Genomic DNA, 27,169 nt, shown 5'->3' with positions numbered 1-27,169 from the left:
TGTGGAAGACACATGTACGATGTTATTGGTGCAGAACTGGAGCACATTTATTCATCATATGGATTACTCAACAAAGCAATTACATCAGTGACTGATAATAGATCTAACTTTGTTGGGGTGTTCAAAGTTTCTCAGCCTGTCCCTGAGTGTGATGATAAGATGGAGATGGAGAAGGAAGAGTCCACTAAGACCTAATTCTTGCCTATACTCTGGTGCTGTGTTTGCTGGTTGAAGATGCCATGAAGAGGATCTGTTTTAATTGCCTCCCTCACCACCTTCTGGCCCGGAGTCTCGCACACACTGTTGTAAATGACTTTTAGCAAGGTGTGTGTTTGTTTTGGGATTAAATGGAGATCTGATCCAAACAAATTTTCTTTGTTCCAGACAACTTTTTACTGGATACAACACACAGAGGCAAGGTATTTATCAGTACAGTTACGTTGTGCTACCGTTTGAAACGTGACATCAGGCAAACGTTGTAGTAGCCGTCTATATGTATCGCTACAAGCAGCCCGGTGCTCTAAAGTATCTGAAGGCTAACGTGACAACAAGCTAACACTGTCAGTTTGTATGTAGTTTAGTAGCTGTCTATATTTAGCTCAGCTGGAAGCCCGGTGCTCTGAGACATGTCTGTAATGTGTAACGTTAGTGAATCCTGGTCATGTCCTGCCAGTCATCTACCAAGCAGAGCTAACGTAACCTCACTCTTCATTTTATTGATAGACTCTCAAGTTTGAACAGACCACTGCAGAATAACTGCTGCACGTGGGTTGGAGGCAACATTAGCACAAACAGATTAGCCCCTGTGTTAGCCTTTAGCTTGTGCTCTATCTCTCTCCTGTTTCTCTTTCTTCTGCTCTTCTGTCCTTTTTCTGTCTGACAGTTAGGCTCCAGTGTCCACCATCACTACTAAATTAATCACAAAAATCATTTTCAGCAGAGAAAAACACAGATCTCTCTTCTCTCTACTTAACTTAATCAGCTGGCGTGGTGTTGTCATAAAGACTTGGACGTGCTGTTAATCAATCCAGTCCTGCTCAACCTGATCAGGAAGCTAAGAAGTAGCATTTTAAAATAACCTGTAATCTGTAATATTGGAGCTGATAATCTCATTTTTAAGTGTGGATCAGGCAGATATCTAGAAGGTAGACTTTTTCAAAATCACTTTGAAACTCCTCACAGGGACTTTACGTGTAATTACTGGTTTTAATAAAGGTCCTTTGTGTGAATAAGACTCACAGAGAAGTTGGAGGGGTATGTTCAGTTAATCTTTCTGTCTTCCATGCAGTGTTTTATGGTCATGATGGTATAATTGACTGTTACACTCACCTCTTAAAACATCATTTGGGACTGCACATTGGTACACACCATCAAGCTGCCTGTAATTAGCTCTCTGACACAAGGACATCATCATTATTAGGCTATTACCAGAGCAGGGGACGGCAGTGGATAGCAGTGGAGCTGATTCTCCAGCAGTAGGTATTTCATTCCTGGGTGACATCATGGGCCCTCAGGGAGCTCAGCCATCCATTAGGTGGGTCGTCACAGTGGCTGAGAGTGAGCAGGGATATGTCAGAGCAGGACATGATGAATTTAGAACAAAGGAAAGTGTGTGATCATCAGGGGTGTGAATCCTTGGTCTCCCATGGACACTGCTGACTATGTACTGTAAATCAAAAAGACAAACTGTGTTATGTGTCCCCCTTTTTGTTCTGGGCTTTCACCTGTTTTACTTTAAAGCTCTTGCTTTCTGTGCCTAGCCCGGATGATGGAGAAGGGTTGATAGTTTAAGAAACTGGCACTACAGTCCTTTGTTGTTCTAAGTTGAAAAGACCTGCTTCTGTGTTAAGACTGTTCAAAAGTTCTTGCGACCACTCATGCTTTTCCTTCAGCGGCAGCCTTTCAGCTGCTGCCATGCCAGCTTACTAACCAGACTGTGTGTCCTGAGACGGAAGGCTGTCCAAAGTGCCACCCAGTGGGGGCCACCATGTGCACCGTCTGCAGTGGTCATTGCATCACTCAGGTATTGTGGGAATTATGGGGGAAATAAAAAAACAACAACAAAAAAAAAAAACTCGCCAGAAAATGATTTTTCTGCAGGGAGGGAAACTGTGGAATAAGAAGCCTTGTGAGTGACTTCTTTGCCAAAAATGTAAAAAGTCTGCCATTGTTTTCATCAAAACACTGTGGATGTGTTAATGCTCTTTCTCTCTCGCCAATGACGTATACACAGTCGGCTACTGAAACATGAGGCAAATATTTAGAATAAGTTACAACCAATTGCTTGGAAAATAGAAACAAACAAAAAAAACATCAATGACAATAAATTTTGCATAGCAGAGAGTGTCTGCGTTCACATCTCACTCACCATCTCTTCTCTTTTAAGGACCCTGTCATCAAGACACCATTCAGCAATGTTTATCAGCACGTGTGCACCTACAGGACTCTGGGGCTTATCCTTCTGGTGTAGACCCAGCAGTCACCTTCCCCCAGCTTTGAGCTGCCACTGTGGCCGCTGTGCCATGGACACATCTGACTACACCTTTGAGAGTCTGCAGCCAAACTTCTGCATGAATGACATACCTTTCTACTTCTAGTCACCTGTGTTGAATGATATTCAAAGGCATGGCACGTGTAGAAACAGTTGTCACTCTTCGCATTCACTGTAAATAAGGGTTGTTAAGGTTATAGTTAGTTACCAGTGCTATGACTCCTATCTCTGCATTCAAGAAGCTGAAACACCTTGCACTGAACATTGCTACGAAGCTCTCTGGAAACAAAATCACAAATCTGAAATTGTGCCTTTCCATATTGATAAAGAACTGCGAGGCATTCATGTGTGTTACATCACAAAATGTTTCTAAGGTCTTGTCAGTATTTGAGGACATATGTAAATACCATGAGGTTTTCAAAAAAGGACACCAGTGTTTCAAACTGCAATCAATTAATCTGAATTAATGTAACATCAAACAAAAACAAACCAATCACAAGACCTTCCTAAAACAGCAGGTCTAGATTTGGTAATGTCAGTATTAACAGACACCAAACATCAAGTAAAGATTTTTTTTCATTGCTCCCAAATGGAGAGCAATGATAGCAATATGTTGAAGTTCATGGAGGTCATGGAGCACAAGAAAGAGGAGAGAAAATAAACCTAAGCATACATCAACTAATTTATAACTCAAGACTACATTAAACATGTAGTCTCGGCAATGCACCTTGTTGATTTAGAAAAATAGCTCTGAGGCCAAGCAATGGCACTCACCATGTCTGAAATACAAACTCAAACGAAGACTGTTTTAGAGAATGAGATGGATGAGTTTAGCAGCATATATAAACAATCTCAAATCTCATTTAAAATATCATTTCTGAAACTAGAGGAAAAAGTAGTCATATAACTTGTCTGAAACTTTAGATCAATCAATCAATCAATCAATCAATCAATCAATCAATCAATCAATCAATCAGTCAGTCAATCAATCAATCAATCAATCAATCAATCAATCAATCAATTAATCGCACAATCTTATTTTATATAGCCCCAAACTATGACAAACGTGTTCTCAAGAAACTTTCCAAAAACATGAACAGGTCTAGACCCGTTAATGTTAACAAAATGTTATTAGCAGAAACCCAACATCAAGACAAAATGAGTCTGAACCAGCTGAAGAGTCCTAATAGACTTATTAGGACAGCCGGATAAAAGAGAGTTACAGTAGTCCAGCCTAGAAGAAACGAAAGCATGGACCAGTTTCTCAGCATCGCTCTGAGACAAGATGTGTCTAATTCTCTTGATATTATGAAGATGAAAAAATGCCGTCCTTGAGACCTGTTGGATGTGAGAGTTCAAAAACAGGTCCTGATTGAAATGAACTCCCAGGTTCCTGACAGTGGTGCTGGAAGCCAAGCTGATGTCGTCTGAAGTGGTGATGTTGTTCAAGAAAGCTTCTCTGAGATGTTTAGATCCAAGAACAATGACTTCAGTCTTCTCTGAGTTCAGTAGTAAGAAGTTTCTGCTCATCCAGGACCTTATGTCCTTGAGGCATGCTTCAAGTTTAGATAGGTGGTTGGTTTCTTCAGGCTTCATTGACAAGTAAAGCTGAGTATCATCTGCATAGCAGTGAAAGTTTATGGCAAAATTCTCAAGACTTTTCCTGTTAGCCTCTTTGTAAGATTTCCAGATGAAGTCAGGGGTCATGATTAAAGTGTGCAGCGTGATAATGTGGTTTACAGAGATCAGAGTTTCTACTTTGCATTTCTTCATCTTAAACAAAGCAGCATCATCTTCTTATACACTCATCCAGAGACCCCCTGACTCAATCCAGAATATTAAAGGATTTGAGGACATGTCAAAATGAAAAAACCTCTTGGTGAGAGGTGCATATTTGAACAGCAAGTTCTGGGAAAGTATTAGCATCTGGTTGTTTTGTGTGAGAAACATGACTGAGGAAAAAAAAAAAACTTTTTATAAAATCCAAAATTTCCTCATTACTCACCTTGAACTCAGCTGACACAGGCTAATCCAATCCAATGTAATTAATGGTAATGAATTTACCAGCTAAATCTACCAAAGTCTTTTGTACTTTGAGTTAGTGGTGCAGTGTTTTCTGTGTATCATGTCACAGTGTGTTTCACTTTTTTATTACTGTCATAGTGAAAAATGTTCAGTCTAATGCTAATTTTGAGTGAGGAGAATTATAATGCACGTTTCACAGAGGGATGCTGTTTCTCCTAAGAGCACAAACTGTGACTGTCATGCTGATGTATGCTGCGTCTGTTGACTGGAATGTTTCATCTTTACAGCTTACATATGAAGAGGCCGTACAAACACTACATCATCTAGAGGGGAAAAATGACGTTAGGGCTTGAATGTCATGTCACATTCTGAAAAACATACGCTGTGTCAAAGTATTGATATGACATTCCTGAATGCTACCACTGACAGGCTGTACAGCTTGGAGGATATGTGTGCTATAAAGAAGCAAATGTCACTGCTATTACATTTTATAAAGAGGGAGAGTTGTAGGATAAGACATATTTTAGAATTTGACAGAGTGAAACATTTTGCACATTTTTAGATTTTAGCCTTGAATGTGTTCCCTCAGGAAGCTTTCTCCATGTCATGTTTAAACTCTCCTCTTCCTTCTTTTAGCAGGTGAACAGCACATAAATGGACTGTTTTTTCTTGCATTATTGATAAAGAGTTCAAATTGCATGCTCAGTCAGCCTAACGGATGGCCCAACCACTCAAACACTTTTCTATTTCTGACCACCGAGCGTCTCTGAGAGGCCCCCCTCCAGCCTTATCTCTGCTGTCAAAGAGAGAAGAGGTCTTCACTCCTTATCAGAGGGACCGTTACATTCTTGGCACCTGTGGTCTGACAAACTGCCATTTATGGTCAGAGGAGGAACAGGATCAAGCCCATGCAGTGCTCTACTGACCCATAATGCACTAGGGCTTTTTATAAGAACCCCACCACAGACCAGGAGGCAGTTAGTTGGCGGATGAAGCTTGCTGCATTTTCTCTGAGATGGCATCGCTGACTTCTTCCAGCCGCAGGTTGTCCTCGTCCTTCCACTCGTCACACTTCAGCACCTCCAGCTCGTACCGGTCAGAGGGCTCACCGGGCGGGTCATCTGATTCCCTGGAATCACTTTTTGAGCCGTTTCTGGATTCGGCTGATTGTTCCAGTCTGTTTGAAGAAGAGAGCCCGGGGAATCGCAGCTTGCTGGCCCCCTTCAGCAGGCACAGCAGATCCTCATTTGGACACAGTGGTAAGGATATCTGGATTAGCTACAAAACCCAATGCCGCAACAAAAAACAGCTTGTTATAACAAAATGTTCCCTAGACCCAAGATGGTAAAAACAAGATCCTGTAGACTGATGCTCAAAGATCAGGGCCTATATTTGCAAAGCTTCTCAGAGTCCTCACAGAGGCCTAACAATTCTTAGCAAGGAAGCTTAGAGCTACAGAGTGATTCAGGAAGCTTCTGAGAGCATCTCTGAGCAAAGAGGGGACAGAAAAGGAAGTCGGTGGGGTTGACCCCTTTGCCAGGTATGACACAGCCTGCGAAAACCTGTGATTGGTTGGTACAAAAAGAGAATAAGAGAGGGAGGGGAAGCTCTCCATGCTCTTACTGATGAATGGACAGTAAAACAAACAGATCATATAACTCAGACTGGATTCAGAAATGTGGAATACTGACATTAATCTATAGCATGATGATGAAACGCAGCTTCATTAAATTAATTGTGATCAGCTTCAGAATGTTAGAAAGTACCTCATTCACACACTGATTTTATTGATTTCCTTATTGTTGTGTTTACTGTCCAAAACAATGAACCAAAGGATTAAAAAAAAAAAAAAGAACCAGACAGAGTCTGCTGTTGGCTCAGCTCATGGAGGAGAATCAAAGGGTATTAAGAGGGAATGTCTGTCCCAGGATCACGGCACTAGGGCAGTGGTAGACCTGAGAGCTCATTGCCAAACAAATCAATGCATCATTCCCTCTCCTTGTGAACATTGCATGTGAGTGTGAGAAGTGCTGGTGGGTTCTGCAATCCCAAGAGAGAGCAAAGATTACAGCATAAAGGGAAGTTGTTCTCATACAGTGTTGTAGCTACCATTCAGGTTATAGCTGCTGACATCGGTTCCTTTGATATGAATAACTGTATGAATGTAGCTAATAGCTGTCACAGGTGGCAGAAACTGTGTTAGGCATGTTAGGAAAGTCTAAGTCCAGTGTCAGCGTCCTCCTCCCTCCTCCTAATGCCGCAACCACACCAAACGCAAACTCCCCTGTAACGCACCGCATGAACACCCGAGCCTGGACACTGCACTATTTTGACAAGCTGAGGGGCGAACGCGCATTGGCGCATCACTGCGCATGCGGAGTAGAGAGCCTGTTCATTTAAAGACCGAAAGCCCAAAAGAGCATCTGAAAAACAATGAGCTGTGGTTTCAAAAGCATGACAGGAGAGTGTGTGCAAGCTTTGGAGATCACAATCAAGGCCTGCTGCCTCTCCCTGGTAATCCACCTCCACCAGCCCTGCCTGGCTGTTCCCTGTGACCTCGTCCTCAACCCCCCGACCCATGTTCCCGGAGGTCTCCCTGGGGATAATGAAGGGGTCGAGGAAAGAGAGGGCCGCAGAGAACTTCCATCTTTTCCCTGGCTCTGCCCCTGCCCCGCTCCTCCCTCCTCTCTATCAGGCTCAAAACTCCACTGAGGAAAACACAGTCGGACTCAGTGATGACCCGTGCAGCAAATCCAGCTGGAAACAAATATTTACAGAACTTACCTTCAAAACATGTCTCCTCAGAGACTTTCACCCAAGCCTGCTCCTGTTTTTCCGGTCTCTGTAGAGAACACACGTCGTATCTTATAACTCTGGATGATGACACACCGCACAGATTATTGTCTCCTCTCCATTATTTGCGGACACCCAAACGCGTCCAATGTGCCGTCCAGGGTGAGTCGGTGTCTAAACACGTCTTTGCATTGACTTTGTATGTAATCTCAGCGCAAATTGGCGTTTGGTGTGGTCGTACCATAACAGTTTTTCACCTTAAGAGCTCTCTGAAGGCCTGAGCTGCTTTGTGAATAACTTTATCTTACCCAGGGAAAATTCTTAGAAAAATCTTAGAATCAGAGGAATTCTAAGATATTTCTAAGAATGACGTCACTAAGAGCTACTTTTAGCCTCAGGATGCTTTGTGACAGATATGCCTCGGGCCCAGATTTCTATCAAACAAAATCAAAATTAAAATGGCTTCAAGAACAAAATGTGTTTGAAAAAAAAAATCAAAAAGATGGTTTTCTGGAGTTTCCTGATTGTAAACAGGAGTCCAAAGAGAGCTGCAACAACCCCGACAGGAGAGCATATTTCCACATGACTATGAAATACCTCATAGGTTTTACCACAACATCTTAAAGTCTTCTTTTGTTGTTTTCGATTTTTTTAAAGCTGCACAATTAAACTCCAGGACTATGCGCTGTCAGTGCAGCAGCTCTGACCCAGCACTGTACTTACTGTCAGCTCCACCTTTCCTCCATCCTCCTGCAGGCCCCAACAAGAGCTCAAAGATGATATCTCACCACTCCTTCAGTTCCTGCATATCAGGAGGAAACAGCGAGGAGTGATGGGGTTGGGGCCTGTCAGTAGAACAAATCATATCAGCTGTCTGACTAAAGTGTGTTTTAGTTGTTAACTTGTGAAGTTGTTGGGGAAAAAAAAAAACTTACTCATCATTTCTCATCATGCTTGAAAGCTTGACTGGAGCAGCTCCTGGAGCTTTACTGCCTTGTTCATAGGCACCTAGGCAGCAGTTTTCATGGCTCAGGGTGATGAGAGGAGCATTAGTTCCTCACATTACAGGAGAAGGCTGACTGGCAGAAAAATGCTCAGAGAAGGAAAAAACCTGCAGCTCAGAGAGAGTAATGAGCTGGAGCTGTAACAGCCTCTGTGCTCCATGAGAAAGAGTTGGTTTGGCTTTAGTCGTGGTCTACTGGGCCACATAAAGAACAGAAGCACAGGCCGGAAAAGTGAAGTGGGAACATAAAACACAGACACTTTCAAAGAATTATTATGAAGTGTTAATACAGCTCTGCTGCAGCACAGAGAATTAACAGCCAGGATATAAAACAAAGGATTACGATCAGGGCGGCTCTTCAGGACGATTACAGCGTAATCAATAATTGAGTTTTAACTCAATTTCACAGACTCATGTGGAATGTATCAGCGCCTACCTGTCATATCAAATGATAAAGAAGATGCACGTGTAAGTTCTTTCTCCTGAATCTTGGCTCTGGTAAAAAAAACCTCCCTCCCCTCCAGACAGACTGTTAAATGAAGTTACAGCCAACACCAGCAGCCACACTCTCTCATTGCTGTTAAATGTGTTTGTGTTCGAGTTTGAGTGCAAAAAACAACTGAGTAATAAAGCTTGGCTGAAAGTTAAGACCTTGGAATTCAATAATCATATCTCATAAAAACACACACAAGTTGCAGTGCTGTATGAATACAAATGTTTACGTGAACCACTGGTTTGGGAAAAAGCTACTTTGATTTCATCATGTTATAAATATCATCAAAAGATGATCTGTTCCTAAAGTACAAAATGTTTTTAACTGGTTTAAGAATCCAATAGCTTTTGTGTCCTGACGCTGACCAGAGAGGCTCTAAAGCCACAACACGGTTTTACAACTTCCCCCAAAATGACCCTTAAATGATCATTACGTTCTTAATGTCCCCTCAACTTTAACTATAGCTCCTCTTCTTGTGTTTTTACCTTGTTGCTCCTCCAGGTGGCGCAGTTACAGCGAGGCAGAGCAGTACAGGAGGCAGTGTTCGATGCCTTGGAGACAGCTACTACATTTCAGCTGATGTCAGCCAGTTTGAGCCGCATGACATTGTTGTCATGGCCTACAACCATCAGATCTTCATTCATGCCCAAAAGGTGTGTGTCCATGTATCAATAACAACAACAACAACAACAACAACAACAACAACAACAACAACAACAACAATAATAATAATAATAATAATAATAATAATAATAATAATAATATATTTTCTTTTATTTATAACTTGGGATGGGTACCTTTCACATCTGAAACAATATGGTAACAATGACTGGTACCTGTCTTTTAACTGTATTTGTTCTTCTTTATTCTCTGGGGGGGGAGGGGGGGGGGGGTTGTTTGTTTTAGTTTATTTATTTATTTATTTATTTATTTATTTATTTATTTATTGTTTTGTTTTGTTTTGTTACATGAATCTTTGTGGTGTGAAGTGAAAACAAGATCTAATAGGACCGTACATCACCAAATACGACCCAGTGCAGCCATGCACTTTGTGTACAGGATTCAGTTATTTTTTACAATCAGCAGATTTTTATATCGTGTTAGGGATGCATAGAACACCAGCAGCTGCCGTTTGCTATTCCGTATGTTAAGTATATCTTGAAAATATTCATAAATGTCCTTGTTACGTTCCCTGGCCGTGTCAGAGTGAATTTTATACAGGTAGGCTTTTATGGAACACCATGACCAAGATCAGATATCTAAAAATATGCCAATCACAATAAACTGGAATCCTGCACACAAAGTCGGTGTGCCAGGCAGCGTTGGCAATGTATGACCCTGTCAGCTGATGCAAATAATAATGCCTTGGCAACTGAAACTGTAACATCAATAAAAAAAAAATCTTCTGGAAAATTAAAGGCGCAAGTGGCAATAAGCAGGCCCTCGCCCTACACGTGTGTCAGGATATGTAGCAATCGCTGCATATGCTAAAAGATCTGTCTCAGCCAGAAGTGACAAAGGTTGATGAGGTGTGGTACCTACAGCAAGCATACATGGTGACTTTAAACATAGAGTATGTTGCAGTGGTGCTCTTGACCACCACGTTGCTAGGCGCTACCCAAGTAGCTGCCTGTTGCAGCAGCTCTCTCGTCTTTGTCCGTTTCTTGTAATTTTTTGTCTCTTTTTCGTCATCTTTGTATTTGGAGTGGATCATCACTTTGTATGGTTCATTGTCGGTCACGGACACCAAACTTTTTGTGGCTTCGCCGACATTTTTGACTACTTTTCTCCTGTGTTTGTCTGGAGATCCTACATGTAACCATGGCTGCATTGTTTACATGCAAAATTAGCTGTTAGCAGCCTGTCAGTTAGCATGTCAGTAGTGTAGGGCTTGATGATTTCCCTCGAGCTGAGGTGAGGTGAGGTGAGGACGACGTGCTGGTTCTCGGATGTGAGCTGGGAGGTGACGACGTGGACCTGTCCTTCCATCCATCGTTGTTGGGAACGTGGGATCAAGCTCCGGGGGATGGACGAGCTAGCTGTGCTAACCCAGCGGCATCGTGCTGTTCACGGACGTGGCCGACGGAGCTGACATCGGACGCCGGCGCCACATTGGAGGAGCTTCACCTGCTGTGAGCAGACAGGATCCAGGAGACAGAGACTGAACAGACTGCTGGGGAGGCTCAGTCCTGGACCCTGTGGAGGTGGAGACTGGCTGGGCTGGAGGGTGGTGGACGAGTGGTGGACGGGATGTCGTCATCTAATTTCTTATGGACTTTTTTTTGCACTTTCTATACTCTTTCTTACTTTTGTTTTCTTAAATGCTGCGGTAACTCCTGAATTTCCCCTCGGGGATAAATAAAGTATTTTCTATTCTATTCTATTCTATTCTATTCTATTCTATTCTATTCTATTCTATTCTATTCTAGGTATGGCTGTGTCTATACCATATTTAACATTAACAGTAAAGTATGTGAGAGATCATCAAAGAATGTGGATGATTTGAAGCCTGTTTGAAGGTGTTTGTGGTACTAAATATGACGTGACCAATAGGTGGCGCTTTTCCTTTCCCCAAAATGAATAAGAACATTACATATTGTTACATCAGCATATAGTCAATCTCCTGGACTGGCACTGACCTGGAGGCAGCCATGCATGCCATTGCATTTCCTTGCTGCACATGCATTGAAATGCTGGAGCTGAAGAAGGAAAACTGTGGGGCCAGATCAATGTCAACACAATTCAAAAATGCAAAATTTGTGTGTGTGTGTGTGTGTGTGTGTGTGTGTGTGTGTGTGTGTGTGTGTGTGTGTGTGTGTGGATACACATTTACACATTTTGTAAATGCATCCAAAAAAGCTGCATGGGGGAGGGTCCCAATTGGCTGTCTGTGTACATGTGTTTTTTTCTACAGCCCTGCCATGTGAGTGATCTGCAAATATGTAGAAAAACATTGTTTATGGGAAGTGGATTCTGCAACAATGATCACATTAAAACATACCCTTGAATCCACACAACTGTGATTGGCTGAAAGAAGGGAGACATCTGATTTGCTACAGACTTCTCCTGATTTAAAAAAAAATGCATTTGTGGGTTGTATCTTGTCAGAAGTCTCAGAGATCCACATGCAAAAGCAGGTTTGAAAATGACAATTTTTTTTTTTTTTTTTTGCATTTGTCAATCCTTTTGTGTGCATTTGTGGATTTGAGCATGAATTTGTTAAATATTTTACACATTTGTTCAGACATTTGTGGACAGACTCAGGCATTTGTGGTTGCATTAACATGCACAAGTTTTACATTTGTGAATTTTGACACTGATCTGGCTCAATACTCCCAGCTCTCAGCTCTCAGCTGCAGCTACTGGAGCTTTCTGATGGCTGGGTAAGACACTTCCTCCCCTGAGCTGAAGGTCTGCTGTTCTGCTCTGATCGTCTGAGCGATGCCATAGGAAAACATTGAGTCAACACCTTGTGTTTGTCTCACAACGATAATCAGCAGACTGAAGAAAGAATGTTTAGTCAGTTCCACTGTGTCATGCAGAGTAGAGAGCCCGTTCATTTAAAGACAGAAAGCCCAAAAGAGCATCTGAAAAACAATGAGCTGTGGTTTCAAAAGCATGACAGGAGAGTGTGTGAAAGCCTTGGAGATCACAATCAAGGCCTGCTGCCTCTCCCTGGTAATCCACCTCCACCAGCCCTGCCTGGCTGTTCCCTGTGACCTCGTCCTCAACCCCCCGACCCATGTTCCCGGAGGTCTCCCTGGGGATAATGAAGGGGTCAAGGAAAGAGAGGACCGCAGAGAGCTTCCATCTTTCCCCTGGCTCTGCCCCTGCCCCGCTTCTCCCTCCTCTCTATCAGGCTCAAAACTCCACTGAGGAAAACACAGTTGGACTCAGTGATAGCCCATGCAGGCAAATCCAGCTGGAAACAAATGTTTACAGAACTTACCTTCAAAACCTGTCTCCTCAGCAACTTTCACCCAAGCCTGCTCTTTTTGTTTCTGGTCTCTGTAGAGTAACTCTGGATGATGACACACCGCACAGATCATTTTCTCCTCCATCTTCCGGCTGGGTTTGAGTCGGAGCAGGTGGCGGTTCCCCCCCAACGTCATCAAATCAATGACATTGTGGGGTAATGTCATCGCTGATTGGCTGCCGTGGCACAGCCTCATGCAAATTCATGTAGAAAGTTCAATATTTTCAAATCGAGTGTTCTGGCGTCTGACGCTCCAAACATGCAAATCCGCCGCGCCAAACGTGTCCAAAGCCAAACACGTTTGACGTGCTGTCCGGGGCGAATCAGCATCTAAATGCGTCTTTGCATTGACTTTATATGTAATCTCGACACAAATTCGCATTGGGTGTGGCAGAACCATTTGATTACCATGTTTTAGTGTCTCTGAGCTGATGCTGTCTATACTCCAAGCTCTCCCATCTTTGCTTCGCCATTTCCCTGTCTTTCTCATACACACAGTTCGACATTTATCATGTTGAAAAAGTGAGAAAGTGAAAAAGGAAGAGTTAGGTGATGATTTTAACCTGGGTCAGCAGACATACTGGCCAAAATCAGCGAGTGTTTAAACCCCCCCTGAAAACCTTTCAGAGGAGCAGCCCTCAGGGGGAACTAGCCAGCGTTTATCTCCTCTCTTTCACTCCTATCCCTCCCTCCCTCCCTCTGTGGCACTGACCTCTCACATCCTGTCTTTCGTGGCTTCTCACCCTCTTCTCTCAGTCTCACACCTCTCTCAGCCCTGTTGCAGTTTTCTCTTTCACTCTGCTCCAGAATTCAATGATCCGCCGTTTCATCAGCCCCACTTCTCCTTTCCTCAGTGCTGTCCCTCTTTCCAGAGCTACATCTTATTTATCGTCTGTCTGTCTCTGTCTTTTAGATCCTGGACGATGGAAGTGTCAGTGACACCTTTACCCATAAGTCTTTGTTTCCAGAGGATATGGACCCCTTGTCTGTCAGTGGGAACATTAATCCTGATGGTACGCTGGTTGTGAGTGTCCAGAGGTCCACAGCTCTGTGTGGACCAGAGTCACAGAGTGCCCCCACATACCGCAGTGAAGTTTCTCTCTGATTTAGTTAATATTCAAGAAAACATTTCCTTTACTGTGAATCCCTGCATGGATAGATATCAACTGTTGCCATTTTGTTTGATACAATTTTTATCAAAATAAAAACAGGAGGAAACTTTTCTTCTCACTAGCATAACTTTTTTTTCTGGAGTTATTTGAAGGGGTTCCTGTATTATCCCAGGGCATGGCATTAGCCCTTTGCTCAGCAATCAGGTGGAGAATCAGGGCCTCCTGTAATACATCGTTTATCTGATTATAAGAAAGTCTAACCCAAACACATTTCACTGACATGGTATACTGAGAAAATTCTAGACAATTACTTTGCCACCAGTAATGGGAATCAAAACCTGATTCCATGCAGTGCTAGCTGGCTGAGCAAATCTAGTGCAATCCCTAAATGCATTTCTGTCACAGTGGCCACTTGGTGAACTGGAGACCATGAACCTTTGCTGCACGTTTTCCCCACATTAGCTGTCTCATCTAATTAAAGGCAAAAACCCCTCAGAACATAAGTGATTTACCCAGCTCTATGTTGTTTAAACCTGAAAAACAATCATGTTTGAGCTGAATGAGTCTATCATGTCTCATAGGTCCCAACACACTATACCTAAAGATGCTGTAACTCAAATCAATGGTGCAAAAAACTACTGAGGCCTCAAGGTGACATGAATATACATGATTGGTACTATTGCCTGTTCATGAGAAAACTCTTCATAAGCACACATCGCTTATCCTGGGCTCAAGAAAGTACAAGTGCAACTGTTAAACAAATGTGTTTTTTTCTTAAATTTAATTAATAAATCAATTCTCATTGGATTTTGTGTGTAAACACCTGTACCAGAACCAAGTTCCTCGGACCTCACTAACTTGGTAATCTGGATAATTTCAGGATTAACCTAATGTCAGTCAGGCTTTTTCCATTCCTTGAAGCAGGTTAAGCTAAACCACTATGACAATAGATCAATAAACTTAAACCGGCTCCAGGGCAGGTTTATTTCAGCAAGCTGGATCTAAAGACACACTCCCAGGCTCCTTCTTGAGAGATCTAGTCCATTTAGGAGCAAAAATAATCCGTGCCACATTTTGTGAAAGCAAGAATGACCTGAGATCACAAAAATCCTTGCAGGATCGACCTGAAGCAGTTAGTCTGAATGCATTTATCATAGATGTTAAAGTTTTTGTTTCATACAAACTCTTCTGTGGTGTATTTTTTTTTTTTCAAATGTGCTGAGTATAACGTCACTGGCATGTTTCCTTCCTTGTATGGCGGTGTGCCGTTGATGAAGACACACACAGACAGAAAACACAGAGTGCCTGTCCCCAGAGGCCTGTCTGCACCTCTTACCAAATGTTACATCAATATGGAGTTAAATCAGTCTCATAATAAATAAATGCACACAAAAGGATTCACCAATGTATACTGGGATTAATACATAAATGTCTCTCAACTCACAAATATTTTTCAAAGTTCACAAATGTATTTCTGATGCACACACAAATATTACTTGTTTCATATATTCATAATGGAAATCCACAAATATCTATATTCAAAATCATTTGCAATTTTCCTTTAAAACAAATAAGTATATTGTGATATGTATTCACAAACTGTTGAATCTGCATTCACAAACTGCTCGCCATTCGTGAACATCGCTGTTGAAAAAAATGCATTTGTGGATCGAGCCACATCAAAGCAGTCTCCAAAAGATTCTCACACAAATGCAGCAATATATACATATATATATATATATATATATATATATATATATATATATATATATAAATATATATATATATATATATATATATATATATATATATATATATATATATATATATATATATATATATATATATATATATATATATATATATCGCTTCCTTCCTGTATATTGCCAGGTTTAGAGATTACTGCTTGACCAGAACAAGGTGATATCAGGAATGAAACAGTGATAAAGTGAAAGAGTGTAGAGAAGAGACTAGACAGAGTGGGAGAGAAAAACAACAGAACAACAGTAGAGAGCAACCACAACAACTGAGAAAATGACTACAGACAGGAGAAACAAACAACCAGCTGCTGAGCCTGAAAAGATCCTAGGGTCTTTGACATCATAATCACATGAAGCACAAACAGTGAGCACATCAACGACAATTGTAGAAATACTGGTATACATACATAAAAATATACACAGAAGCATATTCTCACCTACACATATAGGAGCACGGGTGAGAGTGCAGAATATTGGGGGTTAGTTTTGATTTAGGTCAGGTGATCATGCCAAGGTGTGATCATGCAGATGTGGCCCCGCTGCTCCCAGGGGCCAGACGCACACTGCGATGGCCCCCATCCCGAGCATCTAGCAGCCACAACAGAGCACAGAGCCCAGACGGACCACCATGGAGACAGCAGCACGCCAACCTAGGGGGAGGCAAGGAGAGGGGGCCCTGTGAAGGCAAGAGGCAGGCCCCCAACACTGCGGAGTGAGGGCCCCAGGGGGCCAGGGGCTGAGGTCCACAGGCCCTGCTAGACGCTGGGCCCCAATCGAGTGCAGGGGGTAGGACCCGGGGCCCCTTGCGCCCAAGGGCCGCCCACCTCTGAAGAGGTAGCACTCGGTCAGGCACGCGGGAGGATGGACCCAGCCCAGGCAGCGACCCACCGCGAGTTGGTGCCAGCCCCCAGCGCACCCGGCCCGACTCCGGAGACCACAGAGGTCCCCTCCCTAAGACCCAGCGTCCCCCGAACACAACCCCTCATCCCAACCCACCCCTATCCCCCTCCCATCTGTACCCCAGCTCACCAGTCCTCCCCTGTGGTCCTAGCCCTCATCTGCCCCCCTCCCCCCCATAGCTGGCCAGAGGACACTAATACCCCGACACCCGCACCGCACACACAAACAAGCACATCCTGTCCATCCATACCCATACATCTACACAACAGCACAACAACACAACGACACCACAACACCACAAGGTGACCATGCAGACCGATGTGACCCTTGGGGTTCTCTAGCCATCCAGGTGGTGAAATACCCCTCATTTTTTTAAGTTTGACCACAGCCCATCTGGAATAAAAGGAGAGTCTGATTTTTTGACCTAAACTGCAGCCAGCCACCAGGGAGAGCAGTTTTTGTGGCAACCTCACTTGAAGGTGAGCAAGATGGCGTCCATTTTTTTTTTTTACAGTTTATGCTTTAGACCAGCTTCAAGAAGTCAGTTTCAAACTGTGCCTACTAAACAAGAGACATTTCTCCACAGTGCCCACTCATTTCTACGGTCACTGGAGGTCTGATGACGATTCCTGACACAGGATCTGATGAGTGCACGGTGGTCTCATGGGGTAAAAAAGACATTTCCTGCCTTGACCAGTTAGCAGTTTGCTGGTACTAGGGATGGGCGGTATACCGGTTTCATCACCGTCACCGGTATCATAAGTTGCTATGACATGAATTTTGCTATACCATAATTATTGCGGTAAAGCATTATTACACATAATTTAGTCCAAGTAGTGGTTAATCTATGTGGGAGATTTATTCCTCCCAACGTGAGAAGACACTTTTCTGCCACAGCCATTCTGAAAATACACCTTTAAGGCCAGTAACACAGAGTCAGTGACGTGACAAAGTAAACATTCACTGCGTGCAGAAAGTGAAACAGCTGGTGTGCATGATGACGGGTTTTGGACACAGGCTGTACGTTGCCATAGGTAAGTGTCTATGGCCAAACCTCAAAACCTAAAATGTGATGTAACCATTTTTTAACAAAAGTAGTGGAATCAAAACAAACGTTTTGAAGCAAACTGAAACTGTGGTTTGCGGACTGTGAGCTGCAACATTTTTCACACGCTTTGAACCCTGCGGCTTAAACAATGGTGCAGCTAAATTACAGATTTTTACGGTCTAACAAGCTTTATACCCTCGTAGCATTAAAACCAACAAATTTCTTGATTATTTTCAATTTTAATAAAATGCCTGCCAACGAAAAATACGAGTTTTGGCAGAGATGAGGCATAAATAGCCAGCCTGCTCGGGTGCTCCCGGACAGAGTGGGAGCTGTCATGTCAGCAGGTGTTTCTGCTGATGGGAAAGGGACAACAAGCGTTGTGCTAGTTTGCTTTAGGTTTGTTTTCACTTTTTTTGTTTAAGTTTAAGTCCGTTTGTTGCTCAAAAAAACATGATGGCGGTGGAATAAAATCACGTAAGTGAAATGTCCTGTCTCATGCCACAGCCGTCTGTTTTACAGCAGCAGTGTTTAAGGAGTAAAAGCTCAGAAACCTTTAGTGCTTCAATAGACAAGCTTACAGGCTTCAGAAAACACACATAACATAAATTTAGGAAAACTCACGGAACGAAAAAACAGTTGTGTTAATTTTTACAAATTTATTGGTTTCCAAAATATTATTAGTTAACTGCTCACCATTTTTGAATAAAATGCAAAAAGTCATTTTTGTCTGTAAGTATTCTTCATTCCTCAGACCCAGTTTGTTCACCAGTACAGTGCACCTCAAGCTTGAAATGGGACAAGCTTCTCTTCTTGAAGCACATTGTGGGCAAAGGCCTTTTTCTATCACAGTAGTAGACATTTTCTACCTGCTGGGTACACTTATAACACAGAACAGAGTCAGAATCATGTTTTGAAAAGACTTAACTTTTTTACATGTTGGGAAACCGCGATATAATATATGAAGGGTATAAATTTGGGGCCATATCACCCACCCCTAGCTGGTACCATGTTGGGCTTGCTTTCTCTTGGTGTAATAAATGGCAGTCTTGGAGATCTTCAGTTTTTGGCTACCTGTCTCTGACTCATGCCAGTTTCCAGCAGTGCCAAGACAGCTGGCTTCATGTACTTCTTTTGTTTTAGGCATAATGTGAGAGCTGACAACTTCTGAGATGTGCTACAGCTTGAATGTAAGCAGGAAACCACTTTTGGCCTTTACATGTGCAGAGCTGCTGATGACATAAAATGGCCACTTTATACCCTGGGAATACAAAGAAGCCTAAGCATGTCAAATAGGATATTAACCCTCCTGTTATCTTTGGGGTCAATTTGACCCCATTCAATGTTTATCCTTCAAAAAAATAACAGTTAACTTTTTTATTTTGGCTTCATATTTCATGACTTTTCCTAATTTAATGGGAACTATTGATTTAGCACAAAATTATTATGATGATATTTTTTCATTTTGCTGTACACATATTGCACGCATCGGTGTTCCTCTGGGGTCAATTTGACCCCAAGCTGTTTTAGCTGTGTAAAACTTGTCTGTCTGTGTGTGACACATGTGTGACCTTAGATTCCCACACCTGCAGGTGCAGAGTTAATTCTTTTGAGTTGATACATGTCATGGGGGGGGGGATATGGGAGGAATGAATGTATGTGTGTGTGACCTACTACTCACACCTGCCAAACAGAACTGATATTTCCCGCGCTGTGGAAGGTGGGATATTCCCGCAAGGACATTGGTAGTTCATGTAAAATAAGGGAGGAGCAAACATAAAAGCTTGCCTTGCAGCTCTCTGTCCAAATCATTAGGGCCCGAGCCCGACAACCACAGGTTGGGCGAGAGCCCTATTGAAACCCTTGTGATTATTATTCTACGCTTTTTTTCTTCTTTATTATTTGTTTCTGCCAAAACATCCCCAAATTGCGTGCCCTTCGCTTGGAAAAATGTGAGCACGCCTAGCCCCAAAATTCGCATGCCCGAAAAAATGTATCAATTTGCAACTTGCACAAAAATGAACGCTCCCCCAGGGGATTAAAACTGCGACCCCTTGGGTGACTTTGAGCCACAGCCCTAAAATTTGGTGTGTATAATAAGCATGCCCAGCCCTACAAAAATAGTCCCTTAAGATTTTTGTGCTTTACGAACACGGACTTCGCTATTTGGGCCTAAACATTGTAATTTAGCGATTTTGGCAAACGTATTTGAACAAACTGGGTTTTTTCGCTTATCAACTCAAAACTTGGCTTGACTATACCACTCCCATTGAAGATCAATAATCATAATTGAATTTTTATATTTTTTGCGGTGTGGATATGACATGGGCTCAAACTCTGCTACTGCCAGTCCCAAGCCCGGATAACAAAAGAGGAGGGGTGAGTGAGACGTTATAGTGACCACAAATATGTTACAAAAAATAGATAAAATAAGTAAATAAAAATGTTTATGAGAGTAAAGGGGGGGTTACCACCATCAATCAATATGGTCCATTCTCTGAGAGTCATGAATGTGCACGCCAATCAGAAATGATTTGGATTAAAGATTTGAAAGATACACAAACTCTAAAACTATAAGTTTGACCTGATGGTGGCGCTGCAGGGAAAGGTCATATCATCACCAAAACCTATAGGGGTCATACTCTTGTGGTCATTAATGTTTTCAGTAAATTTGAGAAGATTTGGATAAAAACTTTTCAAGATACATTATTTCTGATTGAAAGTTTGGCCTGATGGTGGCGCTAGAGGACAGGTCAAGGTGTCATTATCAAGGGGTTATTTATGTATTCAACAAATAAACAAAGTTCCTTGACCAAAAAACTTGGTCAACTATTTTCTGTAAATCATTTTCTGGGGGCAAATATCCCTGGGGTCAAATTGACCCCAAGGGTAACATGTGTGAGTAATATTTGAGGACGATAGGAGGGTTAAATATTGTGTCATCAGCTGCATTTTGTCATGTTCATTGCATTCTTCATGTAATACACCTTTAGTGGTGTCAGACATTAAAATGAACAAGAAACTGAAGAAAGCAAAGGTGGTCTGATGACTTTTTTTCCATGTCTGTATTTTCCCCGACTGCTTTTCAAGTGATGGCGTACCTGAGTTAGACTGGGCCAGAGGAACTATGGGGAAACACTAATGAGTTTTACAGTGTTGATGGCTGGGCTGTACCGAACTTTTGGTTTCTCTGCTGATGACAGATTGGGGAGGACATGGAATAATTTTCGCATGATTGTGGCATTACAGTGTTTTCTTCTCCACAGGGAGGATCAGCACGAGACAGAAACAACACTCCAGGTGCTTCGCAGCTGTTACTGAAGAGACAGACAGGAGCAGAAACAACATGAGCCCATGGAGAGAAAAAAAGAAAGACACAGAGTTTTATCCAGTTTGTTAAAATTTCATTTATTTATCCCTGATATACAAAACAAATTTTCATTTTTCTGAGTGAAAAATAACTCTGAATTTTGTCCAACTTCGTCTGGTTTGGCCCTGCGGGGTTACTGTAGTCGAGGCTTCCAGTATGTACAATATACAGTCCCTAAGAGCCTGAAGGAGTGGATCAAAGATAACCCTCATCATCTGATGGATAGATGTGGTCTTATCAAACCCCTCAGACAGAGAGTGAGGACAGCATGAGGACACTGACTCAGGTTCAGAGCCTGGGGGTGGGGGGTATACAAGGGCCGGCAACAGTTCATGCAGCAGGAGTCACCACAGAGCCTCTAAGACCAAATGAGGAAGGTTTCCCAAAGTCAAAGCAAGGGGTCTGAGACATTTCTTCTTCTTCTCTGATATCAAACAAAGCTTCAGTTTGCAGCGAGACTCTGAGAAAACTTCTCTCTCTAACCGTCATTCAGACTTCTGGTTATAACACACAGGCTCCTTGGTGAGCTCCTCATTTACATACATCTTTTTTACACTTTTCAGGTTTCTTTACAAAAATAAGGTTATCTTGCATTCATGTCATCAATTAAAACAGGGTTACAAAGTCAGATGAACAACTGTTATTGCACAAAGTTGATTACCTACGAGTAGATCATCCATAAAAAGGATGAGACAAAAGATTTACAACCTGTACTTTGATTAATAAAGACTAATAAATATGCATCCATGTCTGTATATGTCTGTCTGATATGAGATGAAATGTCTGTGGAGAAGAAGGCTGGAGCAGAAGGCAGGGTAATGAGAATTGATAAAAAGCACAAACAAATGCAGAGAACCAGATCAGATGGGTGGATCTCAGTCAGTCAGTCCCTGGGGCGAGCAGAAGAGGAGGGGGGATGAGACGTCAGGTCGTCATGGTGATAATTGCACACCAAGCTGACACATCATCCACCCTGCTTACATTTTATCTGTGAGAGAAACTGTTTCTGTGTGCATTAAAACCAGGAGACCAACGACTTTATGAATTTCTTGTCTCTGCAGATAAGGAAGAGGAGTCAGAGCAGGCACTTGTAGAATGGACATGTCACAAACATCAATCAAAAATAAAGTAGAATTCTGTTCTTTTTTTAACTGACATTTCAACTTATAATGAGGTCTAAATAACTGATTAACAACTAGTCAGGGATTCCCCTTGCTTAAGAGCAAATTTGTCCTGAAAAGTAATTTGTCATATTGTGTGTCAGGTTTCTCTTTATTCACCACAGTAAAGATCCCTGAAACAGATTTCTTTTTTTCATTTAGGAAAAGCCTTTAGGTTAGCTTTTTACTATTAGTCTAGCCTCAAGACCCAGAAACACCTGCTTCATACATTTATCACCTTATCTTCTGGCATAAGCCACTACCTGGTCGTTAAAGATGAGCCACTAACTGTGTGGAAATGTCCTACAGCTGCAAACACACAAGGTCACAAGAAACATATGTTCCTGATAACAGGGCAGCAGGCAAGTCTTTGTCTGACTCTCTGAGAATAGCTCTACGTCCCAATTTTGGCCAACCAGTCAAGAACCATGCTTGTATGACTGATCCATTCTCTAAAGACATAATCTTTTTGTCCCTTTTGACACACCATAGAATTTTCTCATGTGCTTCTAGGTTTGAGAATACATTTCACTCTAAAAACTCACAGACTGTTCAGTTGACTGTCAAAACCTGAACTTTTAAAAAAGGTTTAAACATCAAGTACTTGAGTTTTGGCTCCCATGTTTGAGCTAAGCGTACGGGCACAGCTAATCAACCCGATGCCAGAGGCAGACAGCAGAACACTGCTTTGGACTGCATGAATCAGGACTAACCCAAGGACCAGTAAACATGCAGTTTTCAGTCATCCAGATCCCAAAATATAAATTAAATGTCAGTTTAAAAATCCCAATATTCTCCTTTAATGTCTTCCCTTGCTTTCCAAGCCCTGACTTCTCGCCTTCACCCAGTCAGTGTCATTGGCACTTGTCTTAGTAGAAATGTTTCAGACAGCATGTTAAAAAAACAAACAAAAAAGAACTCATCCAAAAAATGCAAAAAAATCAAACCTTTGATCTTCAGATAGGATAAAAACAAACACATACTATAAAACCAGACCCCAACTCTCTTTCAAAGAGAGAATAGTCGAGAATTTTAGATTGGTTAAGACATTAAAATATAATTTTATATTACAGAATGATGTTAAATATATTAATCTAAGAGCACAACTTTGCTAACCCATTCCCAGTTCAAAATCAGGCAACGAATAAAGCTCACAGGATAAATGGAAGATATGGATCAGAGTAAATGATTCTGACATTAGTGTGAAATAAGATAGTGTAAGGACAAACAACATACAGGCACATAATGGTACATATCATTCATTTGTCCCATTATCACGTCTGTCAAATTTAGTTTTTGGTACATTTTGATCATATTAAACAAATCTTGCATGCTTGGCATGCAAAGCCATGCTGCTTACTGTGAGTACTTCACTTTCAGTGGTGCGCAGCAAGAAACCCACCAAAACTCAAATCCATGCGATGCAACAAATGCTAGGTTACCACTATGGCTATGAGTGCATATTTAAGGCCTCCAAACAGTGGAGCTAGTAGGTAGTGGTGGACATTCTCACCTGATCTAAAAAGCATTGGAAAATATATAAAAAGGAGTGTGTGTCTTGGAGGATATATTTGTGGTCAGTAGATGAAATGAGCGAATGAATGGAAATGCAGGAAAAGATGGATGGTTCTGGGAGAGTGAAAACAAATCAATGTGTTTCTTTTAAAGAGCTGAGAGCACTCTGACAGGCATGAGCATTATGGAAGACATGAATTATTAAAAACACAGCATGTATACATCATCAGTCATGTCGGAGTGCTTACTGAGCCAGAAACCAGGCTGCCATTAAAACATTATAGAGTCTGGATTGACGTTTTTATCCGTCAACACTGTTTGATGGTGCCATGATTTAACGCTGTTTACACCTAAAGTGGTTGGATATCTAACTACATCCAAAATAACTCAACTTCATCTTGAACAGATCACCTGTAGGCTGTGAATTTCCTAATGTGCATTTCTGTCTGTGAATTTCACTAAAACATGCTCAGTGTTGCCAGATGGACATTCAAAAATACCATAATTCATTTTGAGATTATCCTAATTTTTCAAAAAGTGTCACATATACAGAGAAAGGGAAAGGAATATGTGTCTAGCAAAGACTGAGCTTTTGAATCTATGCTTATAGCTAACTCCTGACCTGGCAAATCACAGGCTGTTTTCCACAGAATGAGACCGTGTTTGTGACGTGGCTGACTGAGCTTGTTTCAAACCGTGAGTCTTGAAGCGCTAAAGGACTGTTGCATATCTCACAGTGCTAGCATCAGTTAGCTCCACACCCCCTGCAGGAAACTAGAGATGATGAAAAAATATTCAATATAGTAAAAGCATTGAACCAGCTAACAGGTTTATTCCAGCAGGTTCGATACCTCTGCCAGTTTCAAAGCACGAATGTTTACAATAATGAAGAACGGGATCATAAGAAAATGGAAATGCTGAGTCAGCATTCCTGATAGAATGATACTTAGATCCACCTGTCCATACAGAAAAGGAGCAAAGATTGGTGGTGTAACTTCCTGGTTCAGTAAACTGCTCAGCACATCATCCCCCTGTCAACCCTGTATGAGGTCCCTTGGGGACTGTAGACCAAAGGTGACAGGGTTTCTTGTTTAAGCTCCCAAACCTTGGGCCCACCTGCCAGAAGAATCAGACTTGTTTAACCAGTGCCCTGTTAGAAAGGTGAGATACATTTTTACGGGAAATTGTTGTTCTTTGGGGTTATTTGTAATCATGTTTTAGATTGATTTTTTTTTTTGCTAGCTGCTTCTTTGACAAATTTTTCCTATTTTCATTGCCCATCTTTCCTGCACGTCACTCTCTACCCTCACCCTGTTCCCTGATGTATCCTCTCCTATCCAATTAAAGGCATAAAAATTGAAAGAAAAGAAGAAGCTAGTAAATGCAAAAACAAAACGCTAAAAAAAACAACTGAAAAACAAACCTGAAAAAATGCAAAAAAAAAAAAATATTATTATTATTATTATTTTAAAAAATGACTTTACTGACTTAGCTAAGCTTTTCTTTGACATACAGAGGTTAATTAAGTCTGATGCAGGAAAGACTGAGGAGTGACATGCAACAAAGGGACACAAGTGGGAATTGTACCTGCTGTTAAGATTGCAGTCGCTGTACCTTGGGCGTGTTCTTCCACTGCCAAGCTTGACTATCACCCCTTATTCAATATTTGATTTGAAAAGTGCTGGAAAGACAATCCCAGAAGGAGTGACACCAAGAAAACACACACACTTTCTCTGGCCATGTTGCCTTAAATGTGACTTGGTTGACTTGGACATATACACAACCCCCCCCCCCCCCCCCCCCCCCGCAGTTGTTAGGGATTTATCATTTTGAAACACAAACCAAATATATAGATGTTTGTACGCAGAAGGGGGTATTTACTCACTTTAGGAGCTGTCCCAAGTGGTCAAAAACAGAACTGCAATTCTTGGCTTTTCAATGCTAAAGTCATTTTCTTTTCTAGCCCTGATTTGCTTTTTGAGGGCTTTTTTCTGAATTTGCAAGGATTTGTGTGCACTTTGAATTTTTGGAATAATTCATTCTGAAATAAATGTACCAGTATGACAGATATATAACAGATAGATTAACCATCTGGCAACACTGACCAAACATCACTCTAACTGTAGACCAGCACTAACCAGCCGCTCACATGAGTCATCTTGTGTATATTTATAAGTTAACAACAGAGTCAGCTACCGTCCCTGAAGCATACACCATCCAGCTGGTGGAGGAGGGTGCTGCTGTGTCTCTGATAACTATGGTGGTTGGCTAGCAGAGAGCTTAAAGATAGACTGATGAGCGAGGCCAGAGCAGCTGGTTAAGTAATGATGTCTTCATTCTCACAGCCATCCATTTACACCCTGTCCTCTGTCTCTCCCTCGCTTCCTGCCCTCTCCATCCGCCCAACCTTCTGCAGAAGCAGTTATTAAGAGCTATATATAGATGAGCAGAAAAATCTCAGAGTGCCTGTTTTTGTGTGTCTCTAATGTGTCTTTAGATGTAAGGATGTAGCTGCAGTATGAAAGGAGTGTACATTCAGAGTGGGGCTACAGGTGCATCTGCTGCTGCCCACAGGCATGTCTGCTTGCATAGACGGTTCTCCCGGTCAGACTAACAATACTCATAGGTGAGGAGACGAAGAGGAGCATTAATTCAGAAACAAAACAAGAAAATAAGGCATTAGTTCCCATGGTCCATACATCCTTAACTGAACCAGCTGAAGAGTAATCTGCAGAGAAATGATGCCATGGCAAGTTCCAGTTACACTCAGACCACCTGATCAGCTGGAAATAAAACAAATGGAAAACAAAGACTGGAATGTGTTCATCGTCAGACTTGACAAAAAAAAAACAGCCATTCATGAGGGAGAGTATTTTGGCTCAGAACAGGAGAAAAGTGAGGAAGCAGATTTCTTCTAAGCCAAACAGAGAAAAAAGAAAGACAGTTGTGAAAACCTATAGTTTTTTTTTTCTCCACTATTTGTCTGGATAGCTTCTCAGTCATCCAGGCCCCTGTTAATCTGGGGTTTGATCCAAAAGAAGACTGGATTCTAACTATGCCCACTTTGATTTTGTATCAAGCATCTGTTTCTTGACACCTAGGGCCAGGTTCTTGGGAGAACTGCAGAACTTTTGTGCCTTACACCTGTACAATCAGCACTACAGAGCAAACAGCACCTCTGGGTAGCTTGTACATATTCTTATAAATCACGATGAATTTAATTTTGGCAAATGGTGGTTTTGCACAGACTGCATTCACTTTTAGGTTGATTCACATCCAGTGTCCAATTGACAAACACTGGGATTTATTTGCTGTGCGGCACAGGCATCTCCAGCTCTGTCAAAGATCCGATCATCCAGCTCGTCTGTGGACAGATCTGAGCTTTTTTAGGATGAGAGCACACAGTACAGCTCTGTGCAGCAAGTCCTTTAAATCCTGACTGCAAAGTATGATAAATGAGTCCAGATGTACAAATGTATTTACTTTTTGTTTAGCGGCCTTAGGTCTTTTTTTTTTTGGTGCC

General features: G+C 41.9%; 1 protein-coding gene across 1 annotated transcript; it reads left to right on the top strand.

The window, feature by feature from the left end:
- Positions 1-5,531: 5,531 nt before the first annotated feature.
- hspb12 (heat shock protein, alpha-crystallin-related, b12) lies at positions 5,532-13,886 on the top strand. Its single transcript, XM_074680468.1, has 3 exons — positions 5,532-5,773; positions 9,296-9,458; positions 13,695-13,886. The coding sequence occupies exons 1-3, from the start codon at positions 5,532-5,534 to the stop codon at positions 13,884-13,886; spliced, it is 597 nt and encodes a 198-aa protein (XP_074536569.1).
- The last annotated feature ends 13,283 nt before the right edge of the window (positions 13,887-27,169 follow it).

The sequence above is a fragment of the Halichoeres trimaculatus genome, unplaced genomic scaffold, assembly GCF_033239565.1.
Source record: "Halichoeres trimaculatus isolate MK-OKI-2021-1 unplaced genomic scaffold, fHalTri1.1 fHalTri1_scaffold_9, whole genome shotgun sequence".
NCBI lineage: Eukaryota > Metazoa > Chordata > Actinopteri > Labriformes > Labridae > Halichoeres > Halichoeres trimaculatus.
This window is presented reverse-complemented; position numbering and strand designations above follow the sequence as displayed.